The 27,416-nt window shown below is 37.3% G+C and overlaps 5 protein-coding genes across 29 annotated transcripts; 2 read left to right on the forward strand and 3 right to left on the reverse strand.

The window, feature by feature from the left end:
- Nucleotides 1-1,557: 1,557 nt before the first annotated feature.
- On the forward strand, nt 1,558-2,106 carry LOC140173136 (LEAF RUST 10 DISEASE-RESISTANCE LOCUS RECEPTOR-LIKE PROTEIN KINASE-like 1.3). The gene has a single exon (XM_072218252.1). It carries the CDS (start codon nt 1,558-1,560, stop codon nt 2,104-2,106), a length of 549 nt encoding a protein of 182 aa, XP_072074353.1.
- On the forward strand, nt 2,016-3,785 carry LOC112751081 (LEAF RUST 10 DISEASE-RESISTANCE LOCUS RECEPTOR-LIKE PROTEIN KINASE-like 1.4). The gene is made up of 3 exons (XM_025800102.3): nt 2,016-2,319; nt 2,438-2,530; nt 2,822-3,785. Exons 1-3 carry the CDS (start codon nt 2,130-2,132, stop codon nt 3,538-3,540), a joined length of 1,002 nt encoding a protein of 333 aa, XP_025655887.1. The 5' UTR covers nt 2,016-2,129; the 3' UTR covers nt 3,541-3,785.
- A 312-nt stretch (nt 3,786-4,097) lies between these two features.
- On the reverse strand, nt 4,098-7,607 carry LOC112751080 (LEAF RUST 10 DISEASE-RESISTANCE LOCUS RECEPTOR-LIKE PROTEIN KINASE-like 1.1). 4 transcript variants are annotated; one of them, XM_072217110.1, is made up of 6 exons: nt 7,222-7,584; nt 6,739-6,917; nt 5,838-6,662; nt 5,515-5,613; nt 4,874-5,089; nt 4,098-4,720 (listed from the first exon to the last, which is right to left on the reverse strand). In XM_072217110.1, the coding sequence occupies exons 2-6, from the start codon at nt 6,905-6,907 to the stop codon at nt 4,281-4,283; spliced, it is 1,749 nt and encodes a 582-aa protein (XP_072073211.1). In that variant the 5' UTR covers nt 6,908-6,917; nt 7,222-7,584; the 3' UTR covers nt 4,098-4,280. The 4 variants fall into 4 exon arrangements, with proteins under 4 accessions (XP_072073211.1, XP_072073210.1, XP_025655883.1 ...); XM_072217109.1 differs by having other exon boundaries at nt 4,098-4,726; XM_025800098.3 differs by having other exon boundaries at nt 4,098-5,089; nt 7,222-7,607.
- A 523-nt stretch (nt 7,608-8,130) lies between these two features.
- On the reverse strand, nt 8,131-10,040 carry LOC112751083 (LEAF RUST 10 DISEASE-RESISTANCE LOCUS RECEPTOR-LIKE PROTEIN KINASE-like 1.1). Its single transcript, XM_025800114.3, has 3 exons — nt 9,882-10,040; nt 9,220-9,444; nt 8,131-9,114 (listed from the first exon to the last, which is right to left on the reverse strand). Exons 2-3 carry the CDS (start codon nt 9,422-9,424, stop codon nt 8,267-8,269), a joined length of 1,053 nt encoding a protein of 350 aa, XP_025655899.1. The 5' UTR covers nt 9,425-9,444; nt 9,882-10,040; the 3' UTR covers nt 8,131-8,266.
- A 667-nt stretch (nt 10,041-10,707) lies between these two features.
- Nucleotides 10,708-22,102, reverse strand: LOC112751082 (APO protein 3, mitochondrial). Of its 22 annotated transcripts, XM_072217123.1 has the most exons (10): nt 21,592-22,029; nt 21,380-21,487; nt 17,764-17,828; nt 17,055-17,546; nt 16,379-16,809; nt 15,231-16,245; nt 14,971-15,103; nt 14,633-14,832; nt 10,893-11,271; nt 10,708-10,807 (listed from the first exon to the last, which is right to left on the reverse strand). In XM_072217123.1, exons 4-6 carry the CDS (start codon nt 17,426-17,428, stop codon nt 15,839-15,841), a joined length of 1,212 nt encoding a protein of 403 aa, XP_072073224.1. In that variant the 5' UTR covers nt 17,429-17,546; nt 17,764-17,828; nt 21,380-21,487; nt 21,592-22,029; the 3' UTR covers nt 10,708-10,807; nt 10,893-11,271; nt 14,633-14,832; nt 14,971-15,103; nt 15,231-15,838. The 22 variants fall into 22 exon arrangements, with proteins under 22 accessions (XP_072073224.1, XP_072073223.1, XP_072073220.1 ...); XM_072217122.1 differs by lacking the exon at nt 17,764-17,828 and having other exon boundaries at nt 10,943-11,271; nt 21,592-22,102; XM_072217119.1 differs by lacking the exon at nt 17,764-17,828 and having other exon boundaries at nt 21,592-22,102.
- Between the last annotated feature and the right edge of the window lie 5,314 nt (nt 22,103-27,416).

Consider the following 27,416-nt stretch of genomic DNA (forward strand, 5'->3'; position numbering starts at 1 on the left):
CCCTTGACTATGTGTTCTTTGACAGTTTTTTTATTTCCTATTTTAATTTCTGCACTACCAGGGATAATTTATCCATAGTTACTAATTCCTGAAAAATGTTAGAAGGTTAGAATTTGTTTTTGGATTTATTTATCAAAATGATCAAGAAATATATTTTCGCTCTTAATAAGAAGTAGGTAACTATTGTTTTCTATCTAGCAATTATTCACTCTTTTTCTGTAAAAATTCAAATGATTTTATTTATTTATTTATTTTTCTAATTATGTGACATTGTTATCCTTAAGCAGAACAAGTGGCCATACTTCACTTTGTACTGACCTTATGAGGTTGTGTAGTGATCTCTTTCAAAGCTGCTTCCCCGGAACTTCTTCTGGCACATCTCCAAATGATTCAATTCAGATAAAGTGGCCAATCTTATCCTACCGGGAACTTGCAAAAGTTACAAATAATTTTGACCAATGTAATATGCTTGGAAAGATAGGCTTGGAGAAAGTTTACCATGGTAAGAGAATAAGGAATAGTTGTTATATGCACCTACATGGTTTTACATTCTCAGTTCTCCATTGTTCACTATCAGATGAGATGTGAATACAATATAAGTTGAGTCTATATCTCATTGAATGGTTAATAGGGTACTAGTCATCTCAGTGTTTCACTCTCAATATGTAGCATACACATCACACGTACGAAAGAAACTCGACATGTCTTTGGATCCTGGTAGAGTTGTGTTAGGCCTCCAACAGCTTAGATAAAACTTTGTCGCATCCCAAAATATAGCCATGATGCAAGGCTGTCTTTGAATCCATGTAGGGTTGTGTTAGGCTGAAGACAACCAACATAAAACTTTGTCGCATCAATACTTAGTGAAGGTTTCCCTAAGCCTTAAGAAGGGGGTTGAGTCAAGAAATCAAAGGAAATATAATACTTTAAAATTGTTAGAGCAGTAAATCAATAATACAGGAGATTATTTTCGTTTTTGTCTTGCATCGAAATGACACTAACAAAGATGAGGGAAGAAGATGAGACAACCATATATCCTGGTTCAGTCTCCATAGGCAATGAGACCTACATCCAATCTTCACCACAAACTATGGTGAAATTTTCACTATAATCAAATATATTACAAACACCAATCAAAAAGTTCAAACCGGACTCTTAACACCTAAGCTCAACCTAGCTTAGAATTGTTAGTCACGATCCGGTAATAGGAGATTTTCCTCAATGAATGCTGATATGCCTGAAATATTGCTTGCTGCATTATTGGTCTTAGAAGATCTTTCCTTTTGTTGACCTGCAATACCTGAATAAGATATTGATGCACACAAGTAAATAAGAACTATATCAAAGGTTTGTCATCATCAAGGTTTAGTTATTCAATGAACTCAACACTTAGAAGCGGCACGATGACTTCTTTGATCTATGTAGTCAATCCAACTTAGTGGGAAAAGACACATATGAAAGAATATATGGTTTAGATTTACTTTCTTCTGGTGGTATACACTTGTAGACAAAAAGAATGGGCGTGAGGTTGCAATTGAAAGATATTCCAATAATGAGATGCACATATTCCAGCAGTTCCTCTATGAAGATTTGATCTCAAATATCTTACCTCATAAGAATCTGGTGTCATTTCATGGTTGTGCCTTTCATCATAAGGAGTTCCTGCTAGCACATGAATACCTCTCAAATGGCACTCTTGCTTCTTATCTTCAACTTGAAATGTCACAAAGCAGCACACTGCATTGGCTCACTAGATTAGACATTGCAATTGATGCTGCAAATGCATTGAGCTATCTTCATTATCATGGCATCGTCCATCGCAATGTAAAATCCCACAATATTCTGCTAGACAAGAACCTTTGTGCTAAACTTGGTGGCTTACATTTGTCAAGGAAACTTCCAGAAGGAGTTTCAATCGATGATACCTATGTTACAAGTGATTTAGTAGGGACACGTGGTTACATAGACCCAGAATATGTATCATATGGCAGGGTTGGTGCCACAGTTGATGTTTACAGCTTTGGAGTGGTTTTGTGTGAGCTTATATCATCAAACTCGCTAAGTATTGGAAAGGTTGCGAGGAAGAGAGTATTGCTACAATTTTAAGCAAAAAAATTGGAAGCCAAGATATGAACAAGGTGTTGGATCCAAGACTTGGCTTCCAATCAGACCATAAAATCAAGCAGATGATAACTGCTGTAGCAGAGCTTGCACTTGAGTGCATGAATTCTCCACAAGAACTAAGGCCAAACATGGAACAAGTGCTAGAGATCCTCAATGGTATAAGAAAAGAGAGATTTGAAGTAAACTCAGAAAAAGGTTTGAGATCATTTTCTTTGTCCCTTTTAATCCTTCATGGTTTTCACACAGTCGTTTTGGTGTTAGCATAATTAACAAAGGGTTAACTACTTCTTTATTATGAATCCATCTGTCTCAGCTTTTAAAATCTTCCACCATGCTGAACTTGAAGAAGCAACTAAACATTTTGACACTTGCCTTGGAAAGGGAGGGTTTGCCACTGTCTACTATGGTAAGATGCTAACAAATGACACCTTTTTTCTGCATATATTTAAAGAAAAAAAATTTGTACCAATGGGACCTTATTCTCTTAAAGATTGTCGTATAAAAATCCCCACTAGTTTCAAAACTCAATCTCTGTGATTGTTTCAAATTTTAGACAATAACCTTTGTGAGCTATGCTGTAATCAGTCAATAGAGGGATAGAGTTATGTTTGGCTAAAAGTGAAAAATGGAGTAAAATTTTCATAGATGAAGTTGATTTGTAAAGTTTTCTGTTTTAATGATGTGCATTTGTGATTAGGAAAACTTAAGGATGGGCGCGAAATTGCAGTAAAACATTTCCACAACGAGATAGAAAAGTCCATCAATCAATTCATGAAAGAAATAGAGATCTTAAGTCTCTTGCAGCATCAAAATTTGGTGTTACTTTATGGCGGCAGCTCTCGTCACAGGAAGAACCATCTTCTAGTGTATGAGTACATCTCCAACGGCACCCTTTCTAAATGTCTTCAAGGACCTTCCAGTGAAAAGTTATCATGGCTTACTAGATTGAACATTGCCATTGAAACTGCAACCACGTTAGTATATCTTCATGATTCAGGCATCATCCATCGCAATGTGAAAGGAAGCAACATTCTCTTGGATGAAAACTTGACTGTTAAGGTTGCAGATTTTGGACTCTCAAGGTCACTTCCAAGTTCTATTACACATGTTTCAACCATGCCAGTGGGAACTCACGCTTACATAGATCCGGATTACTATGAATCTGGAAGAGTCAGTGATAGAAGTGATGTCTACAGCTTTGGCGTGGTCTTGTTTGAGCTCATATCATTGAAACCACCTAGCTTGTTGGATGATGGAGAGAGTGTTACTCTAGCCAAGTTTGGAATCACTAAGATGTTAAACAATGCAATGGAGGAGCTCGTGGATCCAATTTTCAAGTTTGGTTCAGATAAAAAGTTGATGGGAAATGATAACAGCTGTGGCAGAGTTAGCATTTCAGTGTGTGCAGTGTCCTAAAGATCCTAGACCTTCTATGAAACAGGTGCTGGAGACCCTAGAAGGAATAAAGAAGGGAACATGGGGATTCAACCAAATAACATAGTCTTAATTTCAGATTTCATGAAGTTCTATTCAGTTACGTGATGGTTATAATTCACAATTTTCATGCATGTAGGAAGAAATAATCCATCAGATCTAGGGACAAACCAATCAGACTTACATGTCACTCAACAACAAACAGCAGAGCTTGGTGCTCTTAAAAAGATGAAGCAATTTCAATGGATGAAATTTCATCAGTGAAAGTCAAGGAAAGAAGATTCAACCATTAATGGATTTTAAATGTTTTAAGTCAAATGAGCCATCAAAATCTTGTCCATTTTTATGGCTACTGTATATTACATGGTCATGAGCGTATGCAAGTTCTTCAATACATTTCTAATGACACTCAATTTCAAATAGGACTTTTGTAGAAGAATGATCATTATATTAAAGAAGAGAATAACAATTAACGCAATAGAATGATGTAGTACTCTAACAGAATTCAAAGTAGTAGCACCACGATATGCCATAGCTTGTGTCTTCAAAATTATATATTGCAAATAGATATATAAATATATGCTACATCTCAATAAACTTTGAACGATAAATTTAACAGAAGAAATAGAATTATGCTTATAGGATGAGTTCAAACTGTCAAGAAATGGTGAATAAGAATCAGGTAACTGGAGATATAAATATGCAATAGCAGAGAATTGAGACTAAGTTATCTGGTTGAATCCCCATGTTCCCTTCTTTATACCCTCAAGGGTCTCCAGCACCTGTTTCATGGAAGGTCTAAGCTCTTTAGGACACTGAATGCACTGAAAGGCCAACTCTGCCACTGCTGTTACCATTTCCGTTACATCTTTATCTGAATCATAGCCAATATCTGGATCTACTAGCTCCTTCAATGTGTTATTTAACAGTTTGATTATTGCAAACTTTGCGAGGCCAACCGCCTCGCCGTGTGGGACATCCCTCCAAAATGCAGGTTTAGATGATATGAGCTCAAACAAGACCACTCCAAAGCTATATACATCACTTCTATAGGAAACCCTGCCTGTTTGGAAATATTCCGGATCCATATAGGCATTTGTCCCTGCTGGAGCTGTTGACACATGAGTAACATAATCTGGTTGGGACCGTGAGAGTCCGAAATCTGCAACTTTAACAGAAAAAATTTCATCCAAGAGGATATTACTTCCTTTTACATCACGGTGTATGATACCTGAATCATGAAGATATGCCAATGCAGTTGCAGTTTCTATGGCAATATTCAATCTAGTAAGCCATGGTAGCTTTTCAATTTTACCTCCATGAATATGTCTAGAGACAGTGCCATTGGGGACGTACTCATAGACTAGAAAGAGTTCGTTATGTTCACCAGAGCTGCGGCCGTAGAGTGAAACCAGGTTTCTATGGTGCAAGAGTCTTAAGATCTCGATTTCATTCATGAATTGCTTAAGAGAATTTTCCCGCATGTTGTGGAAACGTTTTATTGCAACTTCAAGTCCATCTTGAAGTTTTCCTAATATCAGTGGCAAGCCAAAAGAACAAATTATGCATACCTATTGTTCTTAAGTCTCATATGTTGTGTGAATTGTGATAAAAATATGAGAGTTCTTACAATTGTAAGTTGATAAGTAGTGAAATTGAATGTGGGTTGGTCAAAAATAACAACAGAAACTAAGCATAAGGTTGTAAGAATGTTGGCTTGTATGTTTGACATAGTAGAAACGGTGAGAATAAAAACAAAGTTAAAATAAACTTTCATAAAACCATATATATGTTTAAATTTATGCATTTAATCAATCATAAAATTTCCATCTCATATTTCATCCCCAACCAAACATCTCTACTATAAGTATAAAATTGTACAAGAATATGAAACATATGAGCACTATTTTATTCTTTAAATATATGCAGGAAGGATTTATAGTGTTAGCATGTTACCATAAAATACGCTGCCGAACCCTCCCTCTCCAAGGATCCTATCTCGACGAAATTGCATGGTAGCTTTTCTGAGATCAGCATAGTCAAAGATTCTGAAAGCTGGGAAAGATGAATGAAAGGAAAAAATAGTTAGGTGCATGTCTATTGCATACAAGTCACTTTTTATTCATGACTTTGTTCAACAATACATGTCGTTGATTAGATTAAGAATGTTTTAGACCATTATTCATTGATTATAGTACACTTTAATATGTGCACTAAACCAACATAATGGGTGGAATCCATTGAAGTGGAAAGGGACAAAAGTCAAAAAGGTTGTGCACCTTCTATTGTTTTATATCTCTCTAGTCTCTTGCCATTGAGGATATCTAGCACCTGTTCCATATTTGGCCTTTGTTCTTGTGGAAATCCCACGCAATTAAGTGCAAGCTCTGCCATTGCAGTCATCACCTGCATGATCTTATGGTCTGATTGGAAGCCAGTTCTTGGATCCAATACCTTGTCCAAAGCTTGATTTTCAATATTTCTGCCTAAAAGGACAGCAATACTTTCTCGGTCACAACCTTCCCAATACTTAGCAAGCTTGGATGATATCAAATCGCACAACACTACTCCGAAGCTATAAACATCATTCTTGGTGCTGACTCTGCCATGAGACACATACTCTGGGTCAATGTAAACACAATTTTTTGCTATATCACTTGAAATTGAAACAATGCTGGTGGCATTGACAGAAACATCCTCTGGAAGTTTCCTTGATAAGTGCAAGCCAGCAACTTTAGCACACATGTTCTTATCTAGCAGAATATTGCTGGAGTTTATGTTATGGTGGATGATGCCATGCTTGTGAAGATAGCTCAATGCATTCGCAATATCGATGGCAATTTCCATTCGAGTAAGCAAAGGTAATGTGCATTTATTATGTTGGATTTCACATTCAAGATAAGCAGCAAGAGTGCCATTGGAGAGATATTCATGTGCTACCAGGAATTCCTCATGATGAAAGGCATAACCGCAAAATGTCACGAGATTCTTGTGATGCAGGATATTCGAAACCAAAATTTCATTGAGGAACTGCTGAAATATTTGCCTCTTGTCATTGGATGATACTCTTTCAATTACAATCTCACACCCATCTCTAAGTTTGCCTGCATGTACTTACTATCAGAAAAGAAAATCTACTCATAATGTTCATTTCATATATATATAGGGGTAGTCTCTTACCATAGTATAGATTCTTCAAGCCTATCTTTCCAAGACAATTACGTTTATTAAAATTATTTGTTGCTTGTGCAAGAATCAAGTAGGGGAAGATTTTCCCCTTTATCTGAATAACACCATTTGAAGAAGTGCTAGTGAAGCAGCACTGAAGAAGATCACACCTCAACCTCATCAGGTCATTACTGTATACATGCTCAAATTTAATTATTCTATTGATTTTTATGGAATTTCTATTTAAAATACCTAAAGCAATAATTTTTTAATTAAGCATACCTACAACACTGCTCAAATCAAGAAATGCTAAGTTATTTAAAATGAGCATGAGTAAATTGAAAAAGCAATGAGTTAATCACTGGATCATTAAGTAGAATCTATCACGCAATGAAAATTATTGATTTAAGGGTGAACAATCCTTGAAGGATTCAACTTTCTGTTCGCCAAAATAAATAATAAAAATAAAGATTATAGTTGAAGGCAGACACATACTTTCTGGAAAGTAAGAAGTTGCTGAATGAAATGGTGACTCCGATTTTCTACGGAAGAGAATTGTGGAGAGCAAGCAATTGTTAACCTAATCTTGAGATCGGTTCTAAGTGATATTCACTATTCAGTGCTTGACTTATTTGATTCAGTGCTGCCCTGTTTTGCAGAGAAAGAATTGCATATTCGTTTCACAAATAGTCATCGCTACACAATTTTAATTTTTCAACATCACTTTTAATTAATGTATCAAGATATTGAGTGGTTGTGAGTTCGTCGCTGCTGCTTCCTGGAGCACACCACTCAGAAATTTCTCATGCTTTGCATAAGAATTTATCAGCTTGCTGAAAAGTCACATATTCTAGACTCTAGAGTATTAGACCTCAAAACTCAACATATCCTAAAATAAAAAACTATAAAAGCAAAAAAGAAAATGTTTTTCCTTTCTGTTTCTTTTTTGTTTTCCCAAGAAATTTGAAAGAAGAGAAAAATACAGAGCACCTGAAAGGTTTAGACTTTAGAGTCATCACTAGTTTGCACATTTACATTGGAGTTCGTCCACAATTATTTCCAGCCAAAATCCATAAGACTGCAAAGCACAAAAGAAAAATCTTTTTGGAGTAATGCTAGGAAACTAATTATTTTTAACTAACTCTCACTCAATTTTTTTGAAATTATTTTATTTATCCTAAATTTTAGATTTTAAATTATAAACTCTTAATCTTAAATCTTAAATTATAAACCCAAATTCAAAAATTAGTTAATATTGACTAATTAAAAGTTAGTTTACTATATTTTTTTATCTGTTTATTAACCTTGAATAGTAAGAAGGAATATTGTCATTTTTTAATTAATAACATAACATTTCTATGATATGTTATTCCCAAATAAATATGAAAAATAAAATAATGAGAATTGAGGATAATTTAGATAAATTACATAAAAGGGGAATAACATTATCAGTTTTGGGAATGACAACATCACTTGTCTGTCTAATATTATAGAGACACACACATCTTCTAAATGAAAATGATAAAATCAAAAACCAACACTATGTTATTTGGTGAAATCCCCATATTCCCTTCTTTATACCCTGCAGAGTCTCTAGCACCTGCTTCATAGATGGCCTTAGTTCCTTAGGACATTGCAGGCACTGAAATGCCAACTCAGCCACAGCAGTTATAGATTCTCCAATCTCATTGTCTGGTTGAAAACCAAGGCATGGATCCACCAACTCGTGCAATGCTTCATTTTGGATTTTGTTCATGGCAAGGTGAGACAGTAATGGTACCTCATATGGATTCCATGTATCATCAACCGCTGGCAACGAAGATATAATCTCGGCTAAAACCACGCCAAAGCTATAAGTATCACTCTTGTCACAAACCCTGTGAAATTGAAAATAGTCAGGGTCTATATATCCATTTGTTCCTTGTGGAGCAGTTGAGGCATGAGAAGCAAAAGTAGCAGCCTCTTTTGAAGTTGAAACAACCAAAGGAAGCGTGCGCGAAAGGCCAAAATCGGCTACCTTAACACACAAGTTATCATCCAAAAGAATGTTGGAGGATTTTATGTCGCGGTGAATAATTCCTGAATTATGAAGATAAGCCAATGCACTTGCAGCCTCAATTGCTATGTTCAATCTGGTATGCCAGGGTACTAGAGTGCCTTGTTTCTTACGCTTTCCATGAAGATGATCGGCCAGAGTTCCATTGGAAACAAATTCAAATACTAGCATGAATTCATGGTCATGGCGGTGACAGTAGCCATAAAATGGGACAAGGTTTTGATGGCTCAATTTGCTTAAGACTTCTATTTCATTGACAAACTGTTGAACTTTCTTGTCATTGTTTTCGCGCAAGGATTTGACTGCAATCTGTCTCCCATCTTGAAGTTTACCTAAATCGCAAAGTTAATAAAAATAAAATAAAATAAATACAATCACCACCAAAGAGACAAGACAATCAGAATCTTTATTATTATTATTATTTGAAACCCTCTTACCATGATATACTATGCCAAAGCTTCCCTTTCCGAGTATCCCAGAGGAAGCAAAATGCTTGGTGGCTATTAAAAGTTCTTCATAGGAGAATGTATGAAATTGGAACCCAAAATCTGAAGAAAATTGTTGAGGGTGGTTTGAAATCTGTTGAGGTTGGTTCTTCCTTGTAGTGTAGCATTGAAACCAGCTAAACGGGACACACCTCATCAGGGGTAGAAAGAGTTATGCTGCAAGCAGTGCAAATGCATTTGAGGGGAAAAAAATGAAAGAGAAAAAAACATAGATCTCTAAACAAATAGAGATTCTAATTAATGGTTATATTGACATGAGCTTAAGTTTTGTTAAGTAAACAAAATTAAAGTCTATGAAATGATCAGATATCCTTCAAAGAATACATCTATAATTACTAAGCATGGAAATAGCTACTCCAAGATTAGCTGATATCTCACACTAATTAAGGATTTCAAGAATATATTCTCAAGCTATGTAAAATTTTTAATAGTAATCATGTATCTACAAAAACACTTCTACCACTAAGTAATCATTACAAGGGCTAAAAGAAAATATAAAAATAAGAATGTGAGTTCATATCTAAAACAAATCAAGTGCAGGACAGATTAATTAAGCTTTGCAAAACAAGAAACAGAACAAGGAAGAAAGGTACCGGATATGGATCATGCCAGAAGTAGGCAGCACATAGAAGATGGTAATTTAGGTAATACTAGTAGTCCTCTTGAGAGAACAAAAGAAGGAACTAGAAGGAAATGAGGTAACAATAATTTCACAAAAAAGTGACAGTTGATTTGCTGGTTTCCAAGAAATTAAAGAGGGACTACTGGACAAGATGAATGAAAATAAGACAATGACACGCGTTTTTATTATTTAGCTCCAAACTTTAATTTACTTAATTAATTGTAAATTTATGGTCAACATATACCTTGGCTCCCATATCATCATTGGATAGCAAAGTATGTCAATGAGAAAAGAAAAATCGGATTATTAATCTTTGCGTGGGCCACACTCTAATTTGAACCAATAACTAATATAAAAAAAATTAATTTTGATATACTGATAATGTAAAATATTTTACACTGATGCAATTATATCCGTTCTTTTAGATGACCATTTACACAATTAGTGAAAATAGTAATTACTTTTGATGATATGACATTACGTAATTGAATGCATGTGTAAAATTGTTTTACACTGACAATGCATCAAAATTAAATTTTATAAAATAACTCATTTATCAAAGATTTATGATATATAATTTAGGGTTTGGAAAAATAAGCTACGGTGCTGCATTGAGAATGACCTTAGGTAACGACATCGGTAATAGTGGCAGTAATGGCAACAACAATGGGTCTTAATTGACAACTCCGGTGTTTATGATACTATGATAGTACATATCACTTTATTAATCTTACCGAAATAAGTTCTTATTGTTTTTGTGCTAAACAGAGGTGTAGCAGAATTGTTCACACTTCATAAATCTTGAAGATAAATCTTTCATTTTCAGAACTAAATTGAATTGTCAAACAGTTTAGACATAGCCGTACTCACAATATTCTTATACTCCTCTATGAATCCCTACACAAAAATACAAAAACATAACATCAAAATTCAGAAATATTCATGAATAAAGTGGAAAGAGAATAATCATAACAACACATACATTTTATCCCTTGTAGGATTAAGCACGAGTTGCTTCCACGACAGACTTACTTGGTAAACCTCTTACGGTGATTGCTATTTGACAAGCTCGTCACCGAGCCACAGGCCTGATCCTTTTCATAGTCCTTGCTTCATTAAACGCTGCTTTACTTATAACAACTTCCTTTGCTTTTAAACTCAAAAGTGTTGCTACAATTTGCTCCTGCATGCTGAAAGTACTATCTTGATAATGCCTTCACAGTTCACAGGCTCGATAAGGCATGACTTCTAATATTCCAAGTGTTTTCTCATATGATGGTCCGCGAATCTGATAAATCACTCTTCGCGCTTTGTCGGCCAACATACAAATATTTCTTCCAATGTCTTGTCACTCTCCTGCCCTGCAGAATCAAATCACAATGGGTTATATATTTTCCAAATTACGACTTACTAGATTTACATTCAATACTTAATGGAATATTCAGTAACCTCCGAGCTGAAGATTACAATGTATCCATTGTTGTATGCTGCTATTTTTGCCCACCAATAAACTGTTTGTTAATAACTATGTTGCAAAGATACAGCTATTTTTGCTAAAATATCCTTACAGTACCGGTACACGTCAAATATGTACCAAGTACATTTGAATATGCACCGGACCAAAAAAAAAATTTGGCACTACGGCTAAGTCAGATTTGGGTATGTATTTATATCAAAATAGAAAAACTGCATTGTTTTAGGAGTTTTTTTTATTTTTCTAAACCGGACCTTTTGTTTTCAGGGTCATTTAACCTTTTTATCTTTTCTTTGATAGCTTAACCTTAACCCAAAAAATGACCATTAGTCTCACTTTCCAACTCCTGTGACAATGTAACCTCTAATCCTGGCATTGCCTTGCCAAAATGGAAGACCGATGACAGCAATCATGAGAGCACCAAAACGCGAGCCACATAATAGAGCACAATAGCACCCAGAATGACGTGAGAGAGGCAACGCCTTAGAGTCCAAGCAGGGCAACGACTATCAAAGTTAGTTTCCTTCCCCCTGGTTTGCATTTGTTCCATATTCAATGTCTCTTTCTTGCTTTTTTATAATATTCCCTTCCTCCGATGGAAATTTGGTTCTCTGGCTATTTTATTTCGCATTTGTTCCATCTTCAATATCTCTCTCTTTTTTATTTTGCTCTTTTCCTCTTGAATATTTGGTTCATTTCATCATTTGTGAAGCTTTCTGGTTATTTTATTATATATATATATTTGTTTTTTTTTTCAGGATTATATGTTTACTTTTTTCTTGAATTTTTTTTCATTTATTTCTTTTTGCGGAATTTTTTTTATTCTTATTCATTGTTTTGAAATTATTTATCAAATGTTTTTAGAAAGACCAGATTCTAACACTAATAGTGGTAGTGAAAGTGAGTGTAACTTAATAACTAACAAGTATGCTACTAGAAAATCTAAAACAATTGTCCTGCAAGATAAAAAATCTGAAAAAGGAAATGTAAGTTGGCGTTGCAATTATTAGTGGTTGTTTAAGGAATTTAATTCTAGAGTGAAGACTCATTTGCTAAAGGAAAAGGGATTTGGAATTGGTGTTTGCTCACAAAGTTCCTTGCTACTGAAAATCTAAAACAATGGTCCTGCAAGATAAAAAATCTGAAAAAGGAAATGTAAGTTCGCGTTGCAATTATTATAGTGGTTGTTTAAGGAATTTAATTCTAGAGTGAAGACTCATTTGCTAAAGGAAAAGGGATTTGGAATTGGTGTTTGCTCACAAAGTTCCTTGCTATTTCACAATTCAAATGCTCCCGAGCTTCATATTAAAAGCCTTCATCAAAGGTCTATCTACCACTCTTCTTTTCTTGCCCCTCAGGTTTTCTAGGTAGATTTTAACTTGTAGTTCTATGAACTTGAACAATTTTTGTCTTCTCAACTGATTGTTTCTCTATTTGCTTCATTTCTTCAAGATAGTCAGTATTGACTTATGAGTAAACATTAATTCCAAATCCTTTTTCTCTGAACAACTGAGCCTTTACTCTAGAATAAGATCCCTTGTAACAGCCACTATAATAATTGCAATGCCAAAGTACATTCCCTTTTCCAATTTTTTTACCTTGCAGTACAGTTACATAAACCCAAAGAGGACCATTATTTTCAGATTTTCTAGTAACATACTTGGCATTTATGAAGTTAGACTCACTACCACTATTAGATTGCGTTTACTTTCTGGGACTAGGACTGAGACTGAGACTAGGAGATTGGATTAAGTATTATGTTTGGTAATCAGAGAGTGGAACTAAAATTTCAGTTCTAGGACACAAAATTTCAGTTCCTAGGTAGCGTTTGGAAGAGATACAGAGACTAAAAGTCTGAGACTGAGAGACAGAGACTGAGAGACTGAGACTGAGAGACAAAAACTGAAATAAGTCTCAGTATTGTGTTTGGTGTAAAGTGAGAGACAGAGATTAAAATAAGAATGAAACTCTAATTTAATTTGCACAAAAGATAAAGTTCGAATTCATTAATTGAAATGAGAGTATTTTAGGTGTAAAATGTTATTAAAGTTTTAGTTTCTATCTCCAAATATTTCAGTCCTTTGTGTCCCCACTTTTTGGAAGTACTTAAATACTGAAATTTTGGGAATAGAGATTGAAATTTTAGTACCAGTCTCTGGGCCAACAAACATAATACTGAGTCCCAATCTCCCAGTCTTTGTCCCAGTACCTCAAAACAAAGCTACCTTAATACCTCCAAAAAAAAATGGGAACGCAGAGAACTGAAACTTTAATAACATTCCTTTCAAAAATACTCTCATTTATTTAACTTTTCAAATTTCAAATCTGTCCTTCAATCTCCATGTTTATCTTAAATTAAACATGATACTGAGACATAACTAAGTTCAGTATATTTTACACCAAACACAATACAGAGACTTAATTTAGTCTGTGTCTCACAGTCACAATCTCTCTTCCAAACGCAGCCTTAACGTTGGTTTGGACAAACTTCTACAAAAATATATTTTTTCAAGTGATTTTTTTTAAAAAAATCTTTTAGAAAAGTAAAAGTAATTTTATGTTTAAATATTTCATGAAAAATATTTTTTTATCTAACAATTATGTTTGGATGTGATAATATAAAAGTACTCCTTATTTATTTATAATGTTAAAAACATCTTTTTTAAAGTAAAAAAGATCTTTTGAGAAAAAACTGTAAATTATAACTTCTAAAAAAAAGAGGTTTTTTTTTTTCTAGTGCTTTTATTTTTACTACTAAAATTTTGGCAAACACATTAAAATTTTTTTAAAAAATCATCAAAAAAATATCTTTTTCTAACAACCTAAATTATTAGAGATATAACCATTATCAACTTAAACTTTTAGGAAGAGTGGTTTTATGACATGATATCAGAGTTCTATGTCCGAAAGGTCAAGAGTTCAATTCTTGGTGAGCCATGACATGGTTTCATGACACTAATGACACCCAAACAAGTTCTTAGTATTAGAATCTAATCTTTTTGAAAATATCAGATAAATAATTTCAAAACAATAAATAAGAACAAAAGAAAACATTCAGCAAAAAGAAATAAAAAACAAAATAAAAAATAAACATACAAATCCTAAAACCAAATAAATAAATAAATAAATAAAATAGCCAGAAAATTTCACATACGATAAAATGATCCAATTATTCAACATGGGAAGGGCAAAGGAAAAAAAAAAACGCAAGAGACATTGAAAATGGAACATAAGCAAAATAAAATAACCTTGATAGTCATTGCTCTGCTTGCTCTCTGAAGTGTTGCCTCTCACATTTTGTTACCCCGCGTTTGGGTTGGGTGCTATTATGCTCTATCGCCTGTGGCTCGTGGTTTGGTTCTCTCGTGGTCGTCGTCACCGGACTTCCTTTCTGGCAGCGGAGTGAAAGGATTGGAGGACACACCGTCACAGAGGTTGGAGAGCGAGACTAATGGTCATTTTTCATTCTGATGTTAGTAAAGTTAAGCTATTATGGAAAAATAAAAAGTTAAATGACTCTGAAAACAAAAGGTTAAAAAAATCTCCAAAAACACTACACTTTCTCTATGTCAATATAAATACTTACCCAAGTATGGCTTAGCCGTACCTAGAAGATGTCCAAAAATTATCTTTTTGATCTAGTGCATATTCGAACATTCCTAACATGTATTCAACACGTATCCATACCCGGTACGAGTACTTTAACAAAGTAGCCATATCTGTGCAATGTAACCCTATGTTACTAACTTTTACCCCTACAATAAAAATTTCTGGTACATCAAGGTATCATTATTGATTGCAACCATGAATCAATCTGAAAGAAGCAGTAGTATTAGTTATGGTTACTAGTGTATGTAGCTCCAAACTAGGAAGTGGTAGCATGAAGAGCACAAGTGGTTGAAAGCTGAGACAGAGAAGCATCGGGTTCCAAAGCTCGTGTGTTGTTCCCTCTTCAGTTTTCTTCATCCAAATACATAAGAATTGTTCTGTTGGGGCATGAAATCAAATGGCTCTCTCATTCTCTCAACTGGCGGTTAATCATCCTCTCCCTCTCCTTCATTGAAACCAACCTCCACCTTGTTCCATTTCCAGCCGATCCCGATGTTCCCATCCCTATTCATGGGATACCTGCTGCCATCCCTACTCACAATCCTCATCACCGATGGTATCACCTCCAAAGTCTAAAATCCCTAATTCTAGCATCTCCTTATATATTCCCATAAAACCCTAAAAATTGACTTTTGTGCAAGCCAACAGCAACATGTACAAGCAAGATCAATATTTGTTTCAGCTTAAACGTACTTCCACTCTGATTTTCTCTCTCAAGATTTTCTCATATGCTAAAATATCAAGTCAAAATTTCCTATTGGTCTTTGCTAATAGACACTTTCAGTGCCCAAATAGTTTACTCCATACATAGGATTCAGGCGCCATCCAACCCATTACTTTAAAGTTTAAACCACCCACTTTTCCTCATCCATTTCTGGGATTACAACATCCCTCATCGCACCTGCATATTTCGGTTCCAATGGTGCTCCACACTGTGCAAATAATTCAACCACTGCAGGCAGCATAATGTAGTATCTCCTTAACTCATTCACCAAAGGCTTATTATTTTGTTGATCTTGAACATGATAGACATATACTGGTGGTACCAAATCACTAATTCTAGCTTCCTGCCATGCATGCTGCCCATCCCTCATTTGGTGTTTGTAAGCTTGACAATTTCGAACTCGATGACCTTTTGGTCCAACTTGTACTTCTGGACAATATCCACAAGTTTGGACAGCATATGTTTCCATCAGTTTTGAAGATCCACTACACATTTTCTCCCAGGCTTTCATGCCTCCAACAGCAATGACTGCAAAAGAACATGCACAGGTCAGCATGGTTAGTTTCTGTAAATGATAAAGGATGGAATAGAATATGCGTGTCTGAAGAGAGTGGCTAAGGACCAAAAATTAAAAAAAAAAAAAAAGAATTTTTTCTGCAACCTTTGATATCATTAGAATATAGCTCTGCAGGATGTGTGTCTTTATCCATTCTCTTTCTGTTATACCGAAACCCACATGCGTCTATATCTTCTCCAAGAGAAAAATCTTTTGGAAACCGTTTCTCAAAATCAATCATCTTGCCAGCAATGGAGTAGACAGGAAAAGTCCTTCTCCTGGTGGGGTACTCAGGTATGTCAAAGCCAGCCTGGATGCATAATTCAACAATCGCTGGAATTCGGTCAACTTCAAGCATTTCCTTATGTGAAACAGCCCTCCCTATTCTGTCATACAAATGAAATGACTCGACAAGTGGCAGAACATGTTGGATACCTCCTCTGACCCAAGCATGCTCTTTGCTTGAAAGGCTTCCTTGAACGTCACAAGTTCTAATTTTATGGGGTGGATGGCCAACATGAACTTCTCCGCATAAGCTGCAAGGACTCCAGTGTCTCAAATAACATTGTAAAATAAAAGAATGCAAAGGGATGAGAATAAATTATTCACTTGTAATAGCTCCTATTTGCACATTAACAAATCCTCTAAAACACGTGTTGAACAATCATATTTAGTTAAAAGGTTAAAATGCTTGATGTTGAAACTCAGTATCACACTTGAATAAAAGGTCCTACCTACAAGAAGCTAAAAAAGCTCAGATAACCACAACGAAGAGAGTTACCTGCATGTATAAATAGCAGTGTACTTGATAAGTCTTGAAACAGTAGATAATAGTTCAGTTCTTGCAGCATAAACTTCACGAGCAACAGGAACTAAATGTTCAACCAACAAACCATTTTCAGGAGGTTGTAAAATAATCTCACGTGCATTTTGTCTTTCCTTTCTCTTCAGTCTAGCTTCACGCTTTAGCTCATTAAAACTTCTCACAGGTGGTTTTCTCTCAGATTTCTTGAGCTTTCTTGGCAGCTCATTGCAAGTAGGCAAAGTTGAGTACAAAACACCAAAATGCCTATTTATGCCTTTGAGTCGGGCGACAGGAACATGTATAATTCCCTCAAGGAGATTACCAACAGTTGGTACATGTTTCAACAGCATTATTTGTTACCAAGTACATATACACTAAAAAAGTATTCCAATTAAGCTTCTACTTCGTCTCTGATGTCAATGGAATATCAAAGCTTTGCAGATAGCACGATCATAGGAGCATTAGTACCTTAAAAAGTAAAGTTAATATTACAAATTTATCAAATGGATCACAATAACAATAATTAGGAGGCTCACTTTAAAAGAATGGATGGTTTTTAAGATTCTAAGACATTAAACAGAATGGATGATTTTTAAGATTCTAAGACATTAAAAGTATTTAATGTCAAACCATTTCTTTGATAAATATTGACCAAAGAGGGAAACTATCAAGGATACATACTCACCAACAGTCGAGAAAACTTTTTGGTGAACTATTGAAAAGTCATTAAGGAGATAATTCTCTTCAAAACTGATGGAAGGAGCGACATGCAACAGGAGGCAACGAGAAGATTATTTATCGTGTACAAAACAAATAAAAAGTAATAAAAAAAAACTGAAATTTCGTAAACCAAATCAGGACAAACTAAAGGCTGGGTCAATAGATTAAGGCCCAGTTTGGGTAAACAACTTAATTAAGCTCTTTTGGGGAAAAAAAAAAAAAACTTAAAACATAAAGACTTATATTAAAAGCAGCTTATAAATAAGTTATTTTGTTTTTGGGTAAACAACTTAATTAAGCTCTTTTTAATAAATAGGAGTGATAAAATAACTTTTGAAAAAGAGAGCAGTCATATTTTTTTACTTCTTCAAAAGCTCTTAAATAACTTTTCGGAAAGTTAAAAGCATCTTTTAAAAACAGTACCAAACAACATTAATTTGTGACTTTTCATAATTCAAAAGCCAAAAAGTAGCTTTTGCCACTTTCCAAATAGGCTCTAAGTACAATGATGGAAACAGGAAAAAAAATATTGCCCAGCAAGACCATGAACAATTCAAGACATACAAAATTTTGCATAATATCAAAACTAAGCAAGATTCACACCCAACCCATGACACCCGCATGGAGCATATATGACCACTGGAGGAGCACTCAAATCTATTTAAAAAAATGATTATGGACTCTTTCAACCAATGTATGTAAGATAGTACCTGACTAACGCAAATAATCTAGAACAGCAATATAACATGGACTAGGGCAGTACGAGCTTATGAACGATGATTTATTTAAATATCAAATTTCAACATCCAAAATTCAAATAATAGTGAAACTGCAAACTGGACAAACTCCTATTCAGAAACTGGAGTGTTGAATATATAGAACAAAATAGAATTCATATTCTAGATGCATAAAGTCCCAGTGGAGCAAATGTGAGCACCAAGAAAAAAATCACATTTGAAAAGATGGACTCAATTAATTTTCCAGATTTATAACAGCAATAAGGAGGACACCTGACTTGTGTCTGCAGAGTGGAAACAACAAAAATCTAATAGAACCAATAACCCTGAATATTCTATAGATTTAAGCTATTCGTATCACATCAGTCACCGCATTTTGCAGATTAAACTGAAATGCCCAAAATAATAATAATAATGAACTGAATGGCATTCATAATCTAGATCTGTAGAGCCCAATGGAGCAGATGTGAGCACTGAAAAAAAGTTGCATCTGAAATGATGGACTCAATTAATTTTCCAGACTTGTAGAGGTATCAATAAAATGCATTGAGAAGGATACCTGGACTTGTGTCTGGAGATAGTAAATATCCAATTGAAGACAAAAACACTTCAAACATTCCATACATTTGAGTTATTTGTATCTTATCAGTCAAGCATTTTACATGCCTTCTGAAAAAAAAAAAAAAATTTTGACTCTCGACATAGTGAGATGTCATAAAAATTGGATATATAAATCAAGGTTAAAGTTATTTGTGTAATATTATGAATAATGAACACTTCCCCATAAGATAAATAAACTTCCTATCAAATGATTCAATTAAATATTTAAATGTGCTATGTTTTACAATTTTTTTTATGTGAGAGTTGAGGCTACATAACCTGAAAAGGCTAGACATACAGGGATAACCAAAATTTCCAAACTTTGACAGAGATGATACACAAAAAGTTCCCATCTGGTAGGGGTAAGGTTGGGAGCTGCAGAGAAACTTTGGAGACAAAATTTCCGCACTACATTACCAGCAACTTTTGCCAAAAATATATTGTACACTGAAGCTTTCAATCATTAAACATCAACATATAATACAAATCATATTCACTAATGACACTATATCAAATAGTGAAAAGGCAGATCACACAAGAGAGGACCGTGATATATTCGATAATATTCATTGATCTAGCTGGTTATATGACTTAAGTATCAAAGCACCATATGCAATTCATCTGCATCCAATAGGCCAGCAACTATTAGGGCACTGTTTAACCAGTAACATTTGACTCTTCCAGAAGCAACTAGTAGGAACTTAAAGCAATCCACATCACATTGACACAATGAAAAATCAACTACTCTTGAAGAACACTGTCAAGGAAACAATCATTCCCAATATCAAATCTTCCACAATGTATGCATCACAACATCAATAAAAAATACTTTAACCAGCAAATAAAACAAAACTTGAGCCAAACTGAAATGAAAAAATGGTGGACATTTGCAGCAACGTTATCATGTAATAACATGAACTGAAAACATATAACTGCAAAGCAAGCTTAACACGAAAACTAGGCAAACCTTCAAAGCACGTGCAGCCATCGCCCCTTCTTTCTTTCATATTTTCTCGAATAAAAGAAAAGAGGAGAGGGAAAGGGAAACCCACGGCAATATAATGTTTAAGATAACATCTTTGTACCAAAATTAAGCTGTACTCATTTAAGGTGTTAGCAAGAGGACATTGTTAACCAAAAGCAACTTGAATCTGATTCAGCAAAGGCCAAAAGGAAATTTTGACTGGAAATATCGGAGTCTTGAGAACATTTGGAGAGAAAATCAGAAATATTGGAAGGTATTTGAATCACCGCAGATAATGAAATTAAAAACCTCATCACTGTCATCAGTAAGCAAAATAAATGGTACAAGCTTAAATAATTAACAATATAATACAATGCTCAGAAAAATTTTAGAAAAAACAGAAGCTAAGCTTATAGTAACTAAGAAAAAATTTACAGAAGCTACACCTACACACAGATATTCCGCCATTAACAATTTACAGTTAGAAATGAGTCAAAGCAGTAAGAAACAGTGAGAACTGAAGCAGAGGAGGCTACACCTATAGATGGTTGCGGCGGCGGCAACGACGGAGGGAAGCAGAGGAGCGACACAGTGCGGCGACCAAGGAGAGATTGACAGAGTCAAGGGCTGGCGACAGTTGGAAGGCGAGGAAGAGATTCACAGAATCAAAACCTGAGTGTGATGAGAGAAAGAGAGGCGAGGGTTGAGACTTGAGAGAGAGAGGAAGTGACAGACTATAGAGTATAAACTATAGAATGAAGGTGAGGCAGAGGAAGTGAGTGTGGCTGTGAGAGTAGGGCCGGCTAAATTCGTGGGCTACGGATTTTGGTTAGTCGAATGGTCAAATCACTCATTCGCTTAAATAAATGTTGGAAGTTCGAATTCCGTCTTGTATATACAGCAACCCATTATCTAGTGACAGACTTTTAAATGAAACTCCAATCCGCGACGAATTAATAAAAAATAAATGAATCAATCTGCGAGTATATATGGGCCGAACTCAAATGAGTCGGATTGATTCATTTGATAGGCTTGTGTGAAAGAGTGCAATTTGAAAATTTTAATATTAGGCTTCTCAGGAAAGATTCAAGCTAAATCAAGTACTGTGGCAAAAGCCCAAGCAATAAGACAAGCATTAATCATAGTGAACAATCTACAAATAGGCAGAACTCTAATAGAATCAGACAACTTAAAGCTCATTCAAGCAATCAAATCCAAGACAATTATTGGAGAAGCATTAGCTATCATCCAAGATATTCAAATTCTAATGGAGAATTTACCTGAAAAGGGAATGACTTGGACTCCCAGGATAGGAAGTCGTCTAGCTCATGCAGTGGCAAAGGCAGCGGAAGCAGAAACATTACGTTCGAGCTGGAGTACTCAACCACCTGCAGACATACAAAGCATCATTAGAAAGAAGGCTCAAATGTGAAGTAAGAATTAGAAAGACTAATGGGAAAAATCAAAATAGGTAAAACGAAGAGGTTTGAACCAGGGAATGAGGCAGGGGAGTCAGAATTCAATCCAGATCGTTTATGATCTGAGGCAGAGAGCCCGCATGCAACCTAAGCCGACGCGGTCACACGGGTAGGTGTTCCAGGTTTGAGTATCAACCGGATCTTCACAGGTGGGGTTGAAATTGAAACCGGGGATATGAAAAGAGCTGGAGCTGCGGTAAGATGAGACAGACGAGGTGTCAGCTGCGGTTAAAGCGGCGGCAACCTATGGAGGTTGTGGATTCGGGCTGCTGGGCGAGGGAGGGCGTCGACGGCGAGGTCCCGACTGCTGCTACGGAGGCAAGACGGTTGCGATGGCGGCCCAGACACGAACAGTCGTCGGCGGCGTCGCTATCACGCAGGGGTCCGATCACCGCGCTGGATCGCTGAGGAGAAGTGGCCGCATCGAAGCCTTGGCAAATACAGCATCTCTCTCGTGGCAAGGGATGGGGAACATGGATGGATTCCGGGTCGGTTAGGGGCATGGGTCTCTGTTCTGAACTGGGCTGGACTGTTGGCCCGGCTCCCTGTCCAAAAAAAATTATATTTTTCATAAAAAATTAAAATTAAAATGAACTATTGAACTAATTTTTTATATTTTTAATAAATAAATAAATTATGAAATTATAAATATCTAAACTAATGTAACTTTTTTTTTAATCATATCATACTTTCTTTTTTTGTGTTTGGTCGATCATTGTATAGTAATTAAATTGGGTGCAAAATTTTATCATAATGGTCATATTTTGTGCAAAATTTTTTTGTGCTAGATGAAAAGTAAATTTTTTAAACCTTGCTATTTTCCTGGAAAATATTTATTAAAGATAAATATGTGCATAGTTAACTAACTATGTTGTTTTTATGAATGGTATATTAATACCATAAAATATCTAAACTAAAAATTAATTGCTTAATAAAAAGAATATGAGGTTTTTAATAATTTTTTTTGAAAGATTACGAAATCTTTAAACCAAAAAAAAAAATATTTTCTTCGACTTTTGATATTTAATTTCATGAGACTAGTTAATCTATCTGTCTTCAAAACATACTTACGTGATACGTTAATCAGTAATATATCCTCTATTTAATTTTTATAAGTAAAAATAATTTAAAAATCACTAATATTTTTTAATTTTACACCGTATATTTATCTAATGTATTTGAAAAAATAATAAAAAATAAAAATAAAAACTAAATGATCTTGATAATTATCCTTAAAAGACAATGAGACTCTAAACAAAAAAGAATTTGTTAATTCTAGTTGGTTCTTAATGGATAAATCAACAATTTAATATGTCATGTAAGTTTATTCGAATAATATAGATAAAAAATAGGACAAAAAACTAGAATAAGCCAAGGCAAGAAATGTGTAACCTAAATATGCCAAAGTGAAAATCGTTTCAGCAATAAGCCAAACGTGAATTTTATGTAATTCGAACCAGGGTGGTTCGAAATACAAACCTTAATAATTCGAACCAGGGTGGTTCGAATTAGGTGAAGAGGAGCTTTGTGTGTAATTCGAACCAATGTGGTTCGAACTACTAACCCAAGTAATTCGAACTCCTCTAGTTCGAACTATAGCCAATTGTGCAACGTATGTAATTCGAATCAGGCTGGTTCGAATTACCCTTGGCATGGTCCTTCATAAATCGAACCAAGCTGGTTCGAATTAGGGGTGATTCGGCTATATAAGGAGTTCGAATCACCCTCATTCGAATTATTATTCCTTCCCCCTACCCCACCAAATCTCAGAGAAAACGACACAGATTCTCTCCGAGGAAGACCTGAACGGAATACTCTGCTGATGGGGGACGATCCGGCACGGTTATATCGCTTGAACGGAGTCGCTCATATAGCCGGGGTCATCAACGATGAGGTTAGTACGGAAATATTTTTTATTATAGCGGTATTTGTGACTTAGTAGTTTTGCATGTGGGTTAGATGGTGGTATATGTTAGTGGTTTATGTAGGTGGTTTATGTTAGTGGTTTAAGTTAGCGGTTTAAGTTAGTGGTTTATGTTAGTGGTTTAGGTTGGTGGTTTAGGGTAGTGGTTTATGTTAGTGGTTTAAGTTAGTGGTTTAAGTTAGTGGTTTTTGTTAGTGGTTTATTTTGGTGGTTTATGTTACCGGTTTTTGTGAGTGGTTTATGCAAGCGGTTTATTTGAGTGGTTTAGGGTAGGTGATTTTCGTTAGTGGTTTTATGTTGGTGATTTGTTTGACTTGTTTGATTGTAGTTGTTTTACGCTAGATGTTTTATGTAAACCGGTTTAGTTAAGGTTTTTCTTGTTAGTGGATCTCGTTAAGCCGGTTTATGTTAACGGCTTAGTTGTGCGGTATATGGGTTTGTTTTCCAGTTGCTTATCTTTAATGTAATGTTATGCGGTTTTATTTAGCAGAATGGTTTGTTGATGATTTATCGCGTTGCTTACGGTTGTGGTTGGTTTTTAAACTGGTTTTAACTATGCGGTTCATTACTACTCGCAGCCCCAGCGATGCATTAGGAGCATGCGGCGGCAGCAGGGCATGCGACTTGATGATAGATACGTTCCGTACTTGCAGATGGCAGGTCTATACCATCTTGCAAGGTTGAACGACCGATGGTTCCGGCTAGACGAGGCCCTTGTCAGTGCATTCGTAGAGCGATGGCGTCCCGAGACGCACACGTTTCATATGTCGTTCGGAGAGTGCACTATCACACTCCAGGACGTGGCATACCAGCTGGGTTTGCCAGTGGACGGCCGTTACGTGAGCGGGTGCCTGTCAGAGTTCCATATATACATCGAGGGTGGCCGTCCAGCCTGGGTCTGGTTCCAGGAGTTGCTCGGAGTTATACCTCCTCCTAGTCAGGTTCAGAAGTACGCCGTGAACTGCAGCTGGTTTCAGGAGACTTTTGGCGAGTGCCCGGAGGATGCAGATGAGGAGACTGTGCGCCGATATGCCCGTGCGTACATCATGATGTTGTTGGGCACGCAGCTGTTCGCGGACAAGTCCGGGAACCGGATTCACATCAGATGGCTTCCGTACCTAGCGAGGCTGGAGGAGCTGGGTACCTACAGCTGGGGTTCTGCAGCACTGGCTTGGTTGTACCGTTGCATGTGCCGAGTGGCGAACAGACATGTCGTCAAGTTAGCCGGCCCGCTTCAGCTACTTCAGTCTTGGATCTTTTGGCGCTTTCCTCGGTTTAGGCCTGCAGGATATGAGACGTTCAGCTAGCCGTTGGCCTCGAGGTACTAGAAACGGCCTTATCTGTTTCAATTTTACACACATCACTGCATTTCATTAATAGTCTATTGCATACTCTAAACACATATTTCAGTTGATGTAACACATGTGTATGTTGCAGATGGTCAGGTTACAACCCTTCCGGGAGCGAGAAGGGTCCTAGAGTGGCGATGTGGAGGCTCAGGATAGACCGATTACAGGACAGGGAGGTGAGTATGCAAGTTAACAAGTGTCCTTTTATAAGCAAGATTTTCTATTTGGTTCCAACAGTTGCCCTGACAAGAATGGCTTCCTTGTGTTGTGCAGTTCATATGGATGCCGTACAGTAGCCCCGACGTACTTCAGGTTTTGCATCCGGAGGTTTTGGAGCCTCGGCATATGGCGTTGTGGCGCTCTGTGACCGCGCTGATCTACTTTGCTGTCATAGAGTGGCATCAGATAGATCGTGTTCTTCCGCAGTTTGGAGGGGTTCAGCCCCCTCTGCTTTCCGTCCTGAACATCGACTTTCTGATGTCCAAGGATGGTAGAGGTGGTGATCGGTGGTTCCCGTCTTATTTGGAGAAGTGGCATCTCTACTGGGACTCTCGTCAGGAGAGTGTGCTGAGGTTCGACGTTGTTGCCGACCCCGGACCGTCGCATGAGTTCCTTGATTGGTGGAGTCAGCATGGGAAGAGGTTCTTGTCTCCGGACACACAGCTGGGGGATCCTAGAGCAGTTTCGGTTCCAGTTGAGGCGTCACAGCGAGGTCCGGGGCGAGTTCCTGACATGGATCGTCCTGAGGACGTGCCGGACAGGCGTAGGGTTGAGAGGAGGATGGGTGTGGGGACACGGCGGAGCCAGCGTGAGTTTAGGTGGCCTGATCATGGTATGGACGATGATCACGACGCCGGTCCAGTTAGAGGCGGACGACGAGCTCAGGGAGGTAGGGCGAGGGGGCATGCTGACCGTGGGGACGACGACGATGATCAGCATGGGCCCGTTGGCGGGGGTGGTTCAGGGGCTGTTGCAGCTACGGGTACTAGTACACACGATGGCGGTCATGTGGATGAGTGGTATGGTACAGGGATGGGTGACGGGGCTGACACGGGTGACGCTGGACTTGGATCGGGCCCTCTTGGACATTACTTCGTAGGTGTGCCAGCCGATGACCAGCCTGAGCAGGGGGGTACACCTTGGGTTATCCCGGGTTCACAGTGGTCAGACTTTATTGGGTCCGAGACGCTTGTTGGGGACTTCGGGAGTCCACGCTTCCTAGAGGAGATCAGCGCCATCATGCAGGGGAACATCACTCCCCGCAGTGGTGGTCAGAGCTCAGGCACACAGGCCCCGTTAGATGTTGATCTGAACGAGCCTCCATCGTCATCTGGTGGTCAGTAGTTCTGTCTCGGAGGTACCCCTCCATCCGCCTTCACCGCTGCATCACAGTCTGTCGCAGGGGTGGCTGCGGCACCCCTGCATGTTGCGCCACCTGCACAGCCTGCCCCGCAGGAGGATGGGGATGACATCGAGGATGAGGAGCCGTTTATCCGCCGAGGTCAGAGGGCACGGGTAGCCCGTCGCTGTGGTACTGGATCGCATCTGTTTAGATGATGCACGTTTCATGTATTTTTTTCCTATGGTTCAGTCGTGTATGATAACGATATGTACTTTCCTTGTTATGTTGTAGTCTATTTACCTATGTTATTTGTTATTTGTGTTGTGGGACATTGACTATTTATAATCATCGAATCATGAAACAGTTTAGTGTTTACCTTTGCATATTAAAATTTGCATCGACGGAACTTGTAGCAGTATTCATAATGAAAGACAACATATTCATTACTACTCACAACAATCAAAGTACAATGTATAAAGATCAAACAGTTACATACGTGCTAAGACATTGCATCTAACAGGAAAACTAAAATGTAAATAATAGTAACACTAACTACATGCCCACTAATGACGTCCTGCCTGAGACGATCCTCCAACCTGTGGGCAACAACGTCGTGTGTGTCCGGGTTGGCGACATAGGCCGCACCTCTTTGGCCGATTCGGATCTGCCTCGTCCATATTCGTCCGTATCATTGTGGATCTAGGACGACCCTCTCTCGCACGCCTCCTGTCAGGGTCCGGAATCACCGTGGGCCCGTCGTAAGGTGGCCAGAAGCCCTCCGGGATCGGAGGTGTGAATCCCATCCGATACACACTGAACACCGAGCTAATCTGATAGACGCTGTGAACGTAAGAGGTCCAGGTGAGCCGTGAGTAGGCACAGCATGCAAGTGCGTGCTGACACGGGAAATGAAGCGCCTGGAAGTACCCGCAGTCACATGTCCACGATGCAAGCGATACTCTATAGGTACCCAAGGAGAAAGAACCAGTAGGAGTGGTCTCTGCTACGGTGAACTCGGAGTTATCCCGGTCATACAACGTCACCGTGAAGCACCTGGCCGTCTTCAAGTTGGCCTCAATACACTTCACCAAATGCTGACTGAATTGTTGTCCGGTTCCCATCTGCGCCTCAGCCTCTCTCCCCTTGCGGACAAAGAGTTCCGCAAGCCTACAATATGTTGCCTTCACCAGGGATGCTACAGGGAGATTTCTGACCCCCTTGAGG

Source organism: Arachis hypogaea, chromosome 15 (assembly GCF_003086295.3).
Source record: "Arachis hypogaea cultivar Tifrunner chromosome 15, arahy.Tifrunner.gnm2.J5K5, whole genome shotgun sequence".
Classification (NCBI taxonomy): domain Eukaryota; kingdom Viridiplantae; phylum Streptophyta; class Magnoliopsida; order Fabales; family Fabaceae; genus Arachis; species Arachis hypogaea.

Excerpts from the sequence above, each read along its gene's own strand:
- LOC112751082 (XM_072217125.1), bottom strand. The coding sequence starts at position 17,428 with ATGCTGTTGAAACATGTACCAACTGTTGGTAATCTCCTTGAGGGAATT. Across the intron at positions 16,810-17,054 it reads ACTGCTATTTATACATGCAG|CTTATGCGGAGAAGTTCATG; the intron begins GTAACTCTCTTC and ends GAGTCCTTGCAG. Across the intron at positions 16,246-16,378 it reads ATATTCTAATGATATCAAAG|TCATTGCTGTTGGAGGCATG; the intron begins GTTGCAGAAAAA and ends GTTCTTTTGCAG.
- LOC112751083 (XM_025800114.3), bottom strand. The coding sequence starts at position 9,424 with ATGAGGTGTGTCCCGTTTAGCTGGTTTCAATGCTACACTACAAGGAAG. Across the intron at positions 9,115-9,219 it reads CTTTGGCATAGTATATCATG|GTAAACTTCAAGATGGGAGA; the intron begins GTAAGAGGGTTT and ends TTTGCGATTTAG.
- LOC140173136 (XM_072218252.1), top strand. The coding sequence starts at position 1,558 with ATGCACATATTCCAGCAGTTCCTCTATGAAGATTTGATCTCAAATATC.
- LOC112751080 (XM_025800098.3), bottom strand. The coding sequence starts at position 6,907 with ATGAGGTTGAGGTGTGATCTTCTTCAGTGCTGCTTCACTAGCACTTCT. Across the intron at positions 6,663-6,738 it reads CTTGAAGAATCTATACTATG|GCAAACTTAGAGATGGGTGT; the intron begins GTAAGAGACTAC and ends AAGTACATGCAG. Across the intron at positions 5,090-5,514 it reads GTTCGGCAGCGTATTTTATG|GAAAACTTCAAGATGGACTT; the intron begins GTAACATGCTAA and ends CACTGATATTAG.
- LOC112751081 (XM_025800102.3), top strand. The coding sequence starts at position 2,130 with ATGAACAAGGTGTTGGATCCAAGACTTGGCTTCCAATCAGACCATAAA. Across the intron at positions 2,320-2,437 it reads TGAAGTAAACTCAGAAAAAG|CTTTTAAAATCTTCCACCAT; the intron begins GTTTGAGATCAT and ends CATCTGTCTCAG. Across the intron at positions 2,531-2,821 it reads GTTTGCCACTGTCTACTATG|GAAAACTTAAGGATGGGCGC; the intron begins GTAAGATGCTAA and ends ATTTGTGATTAG.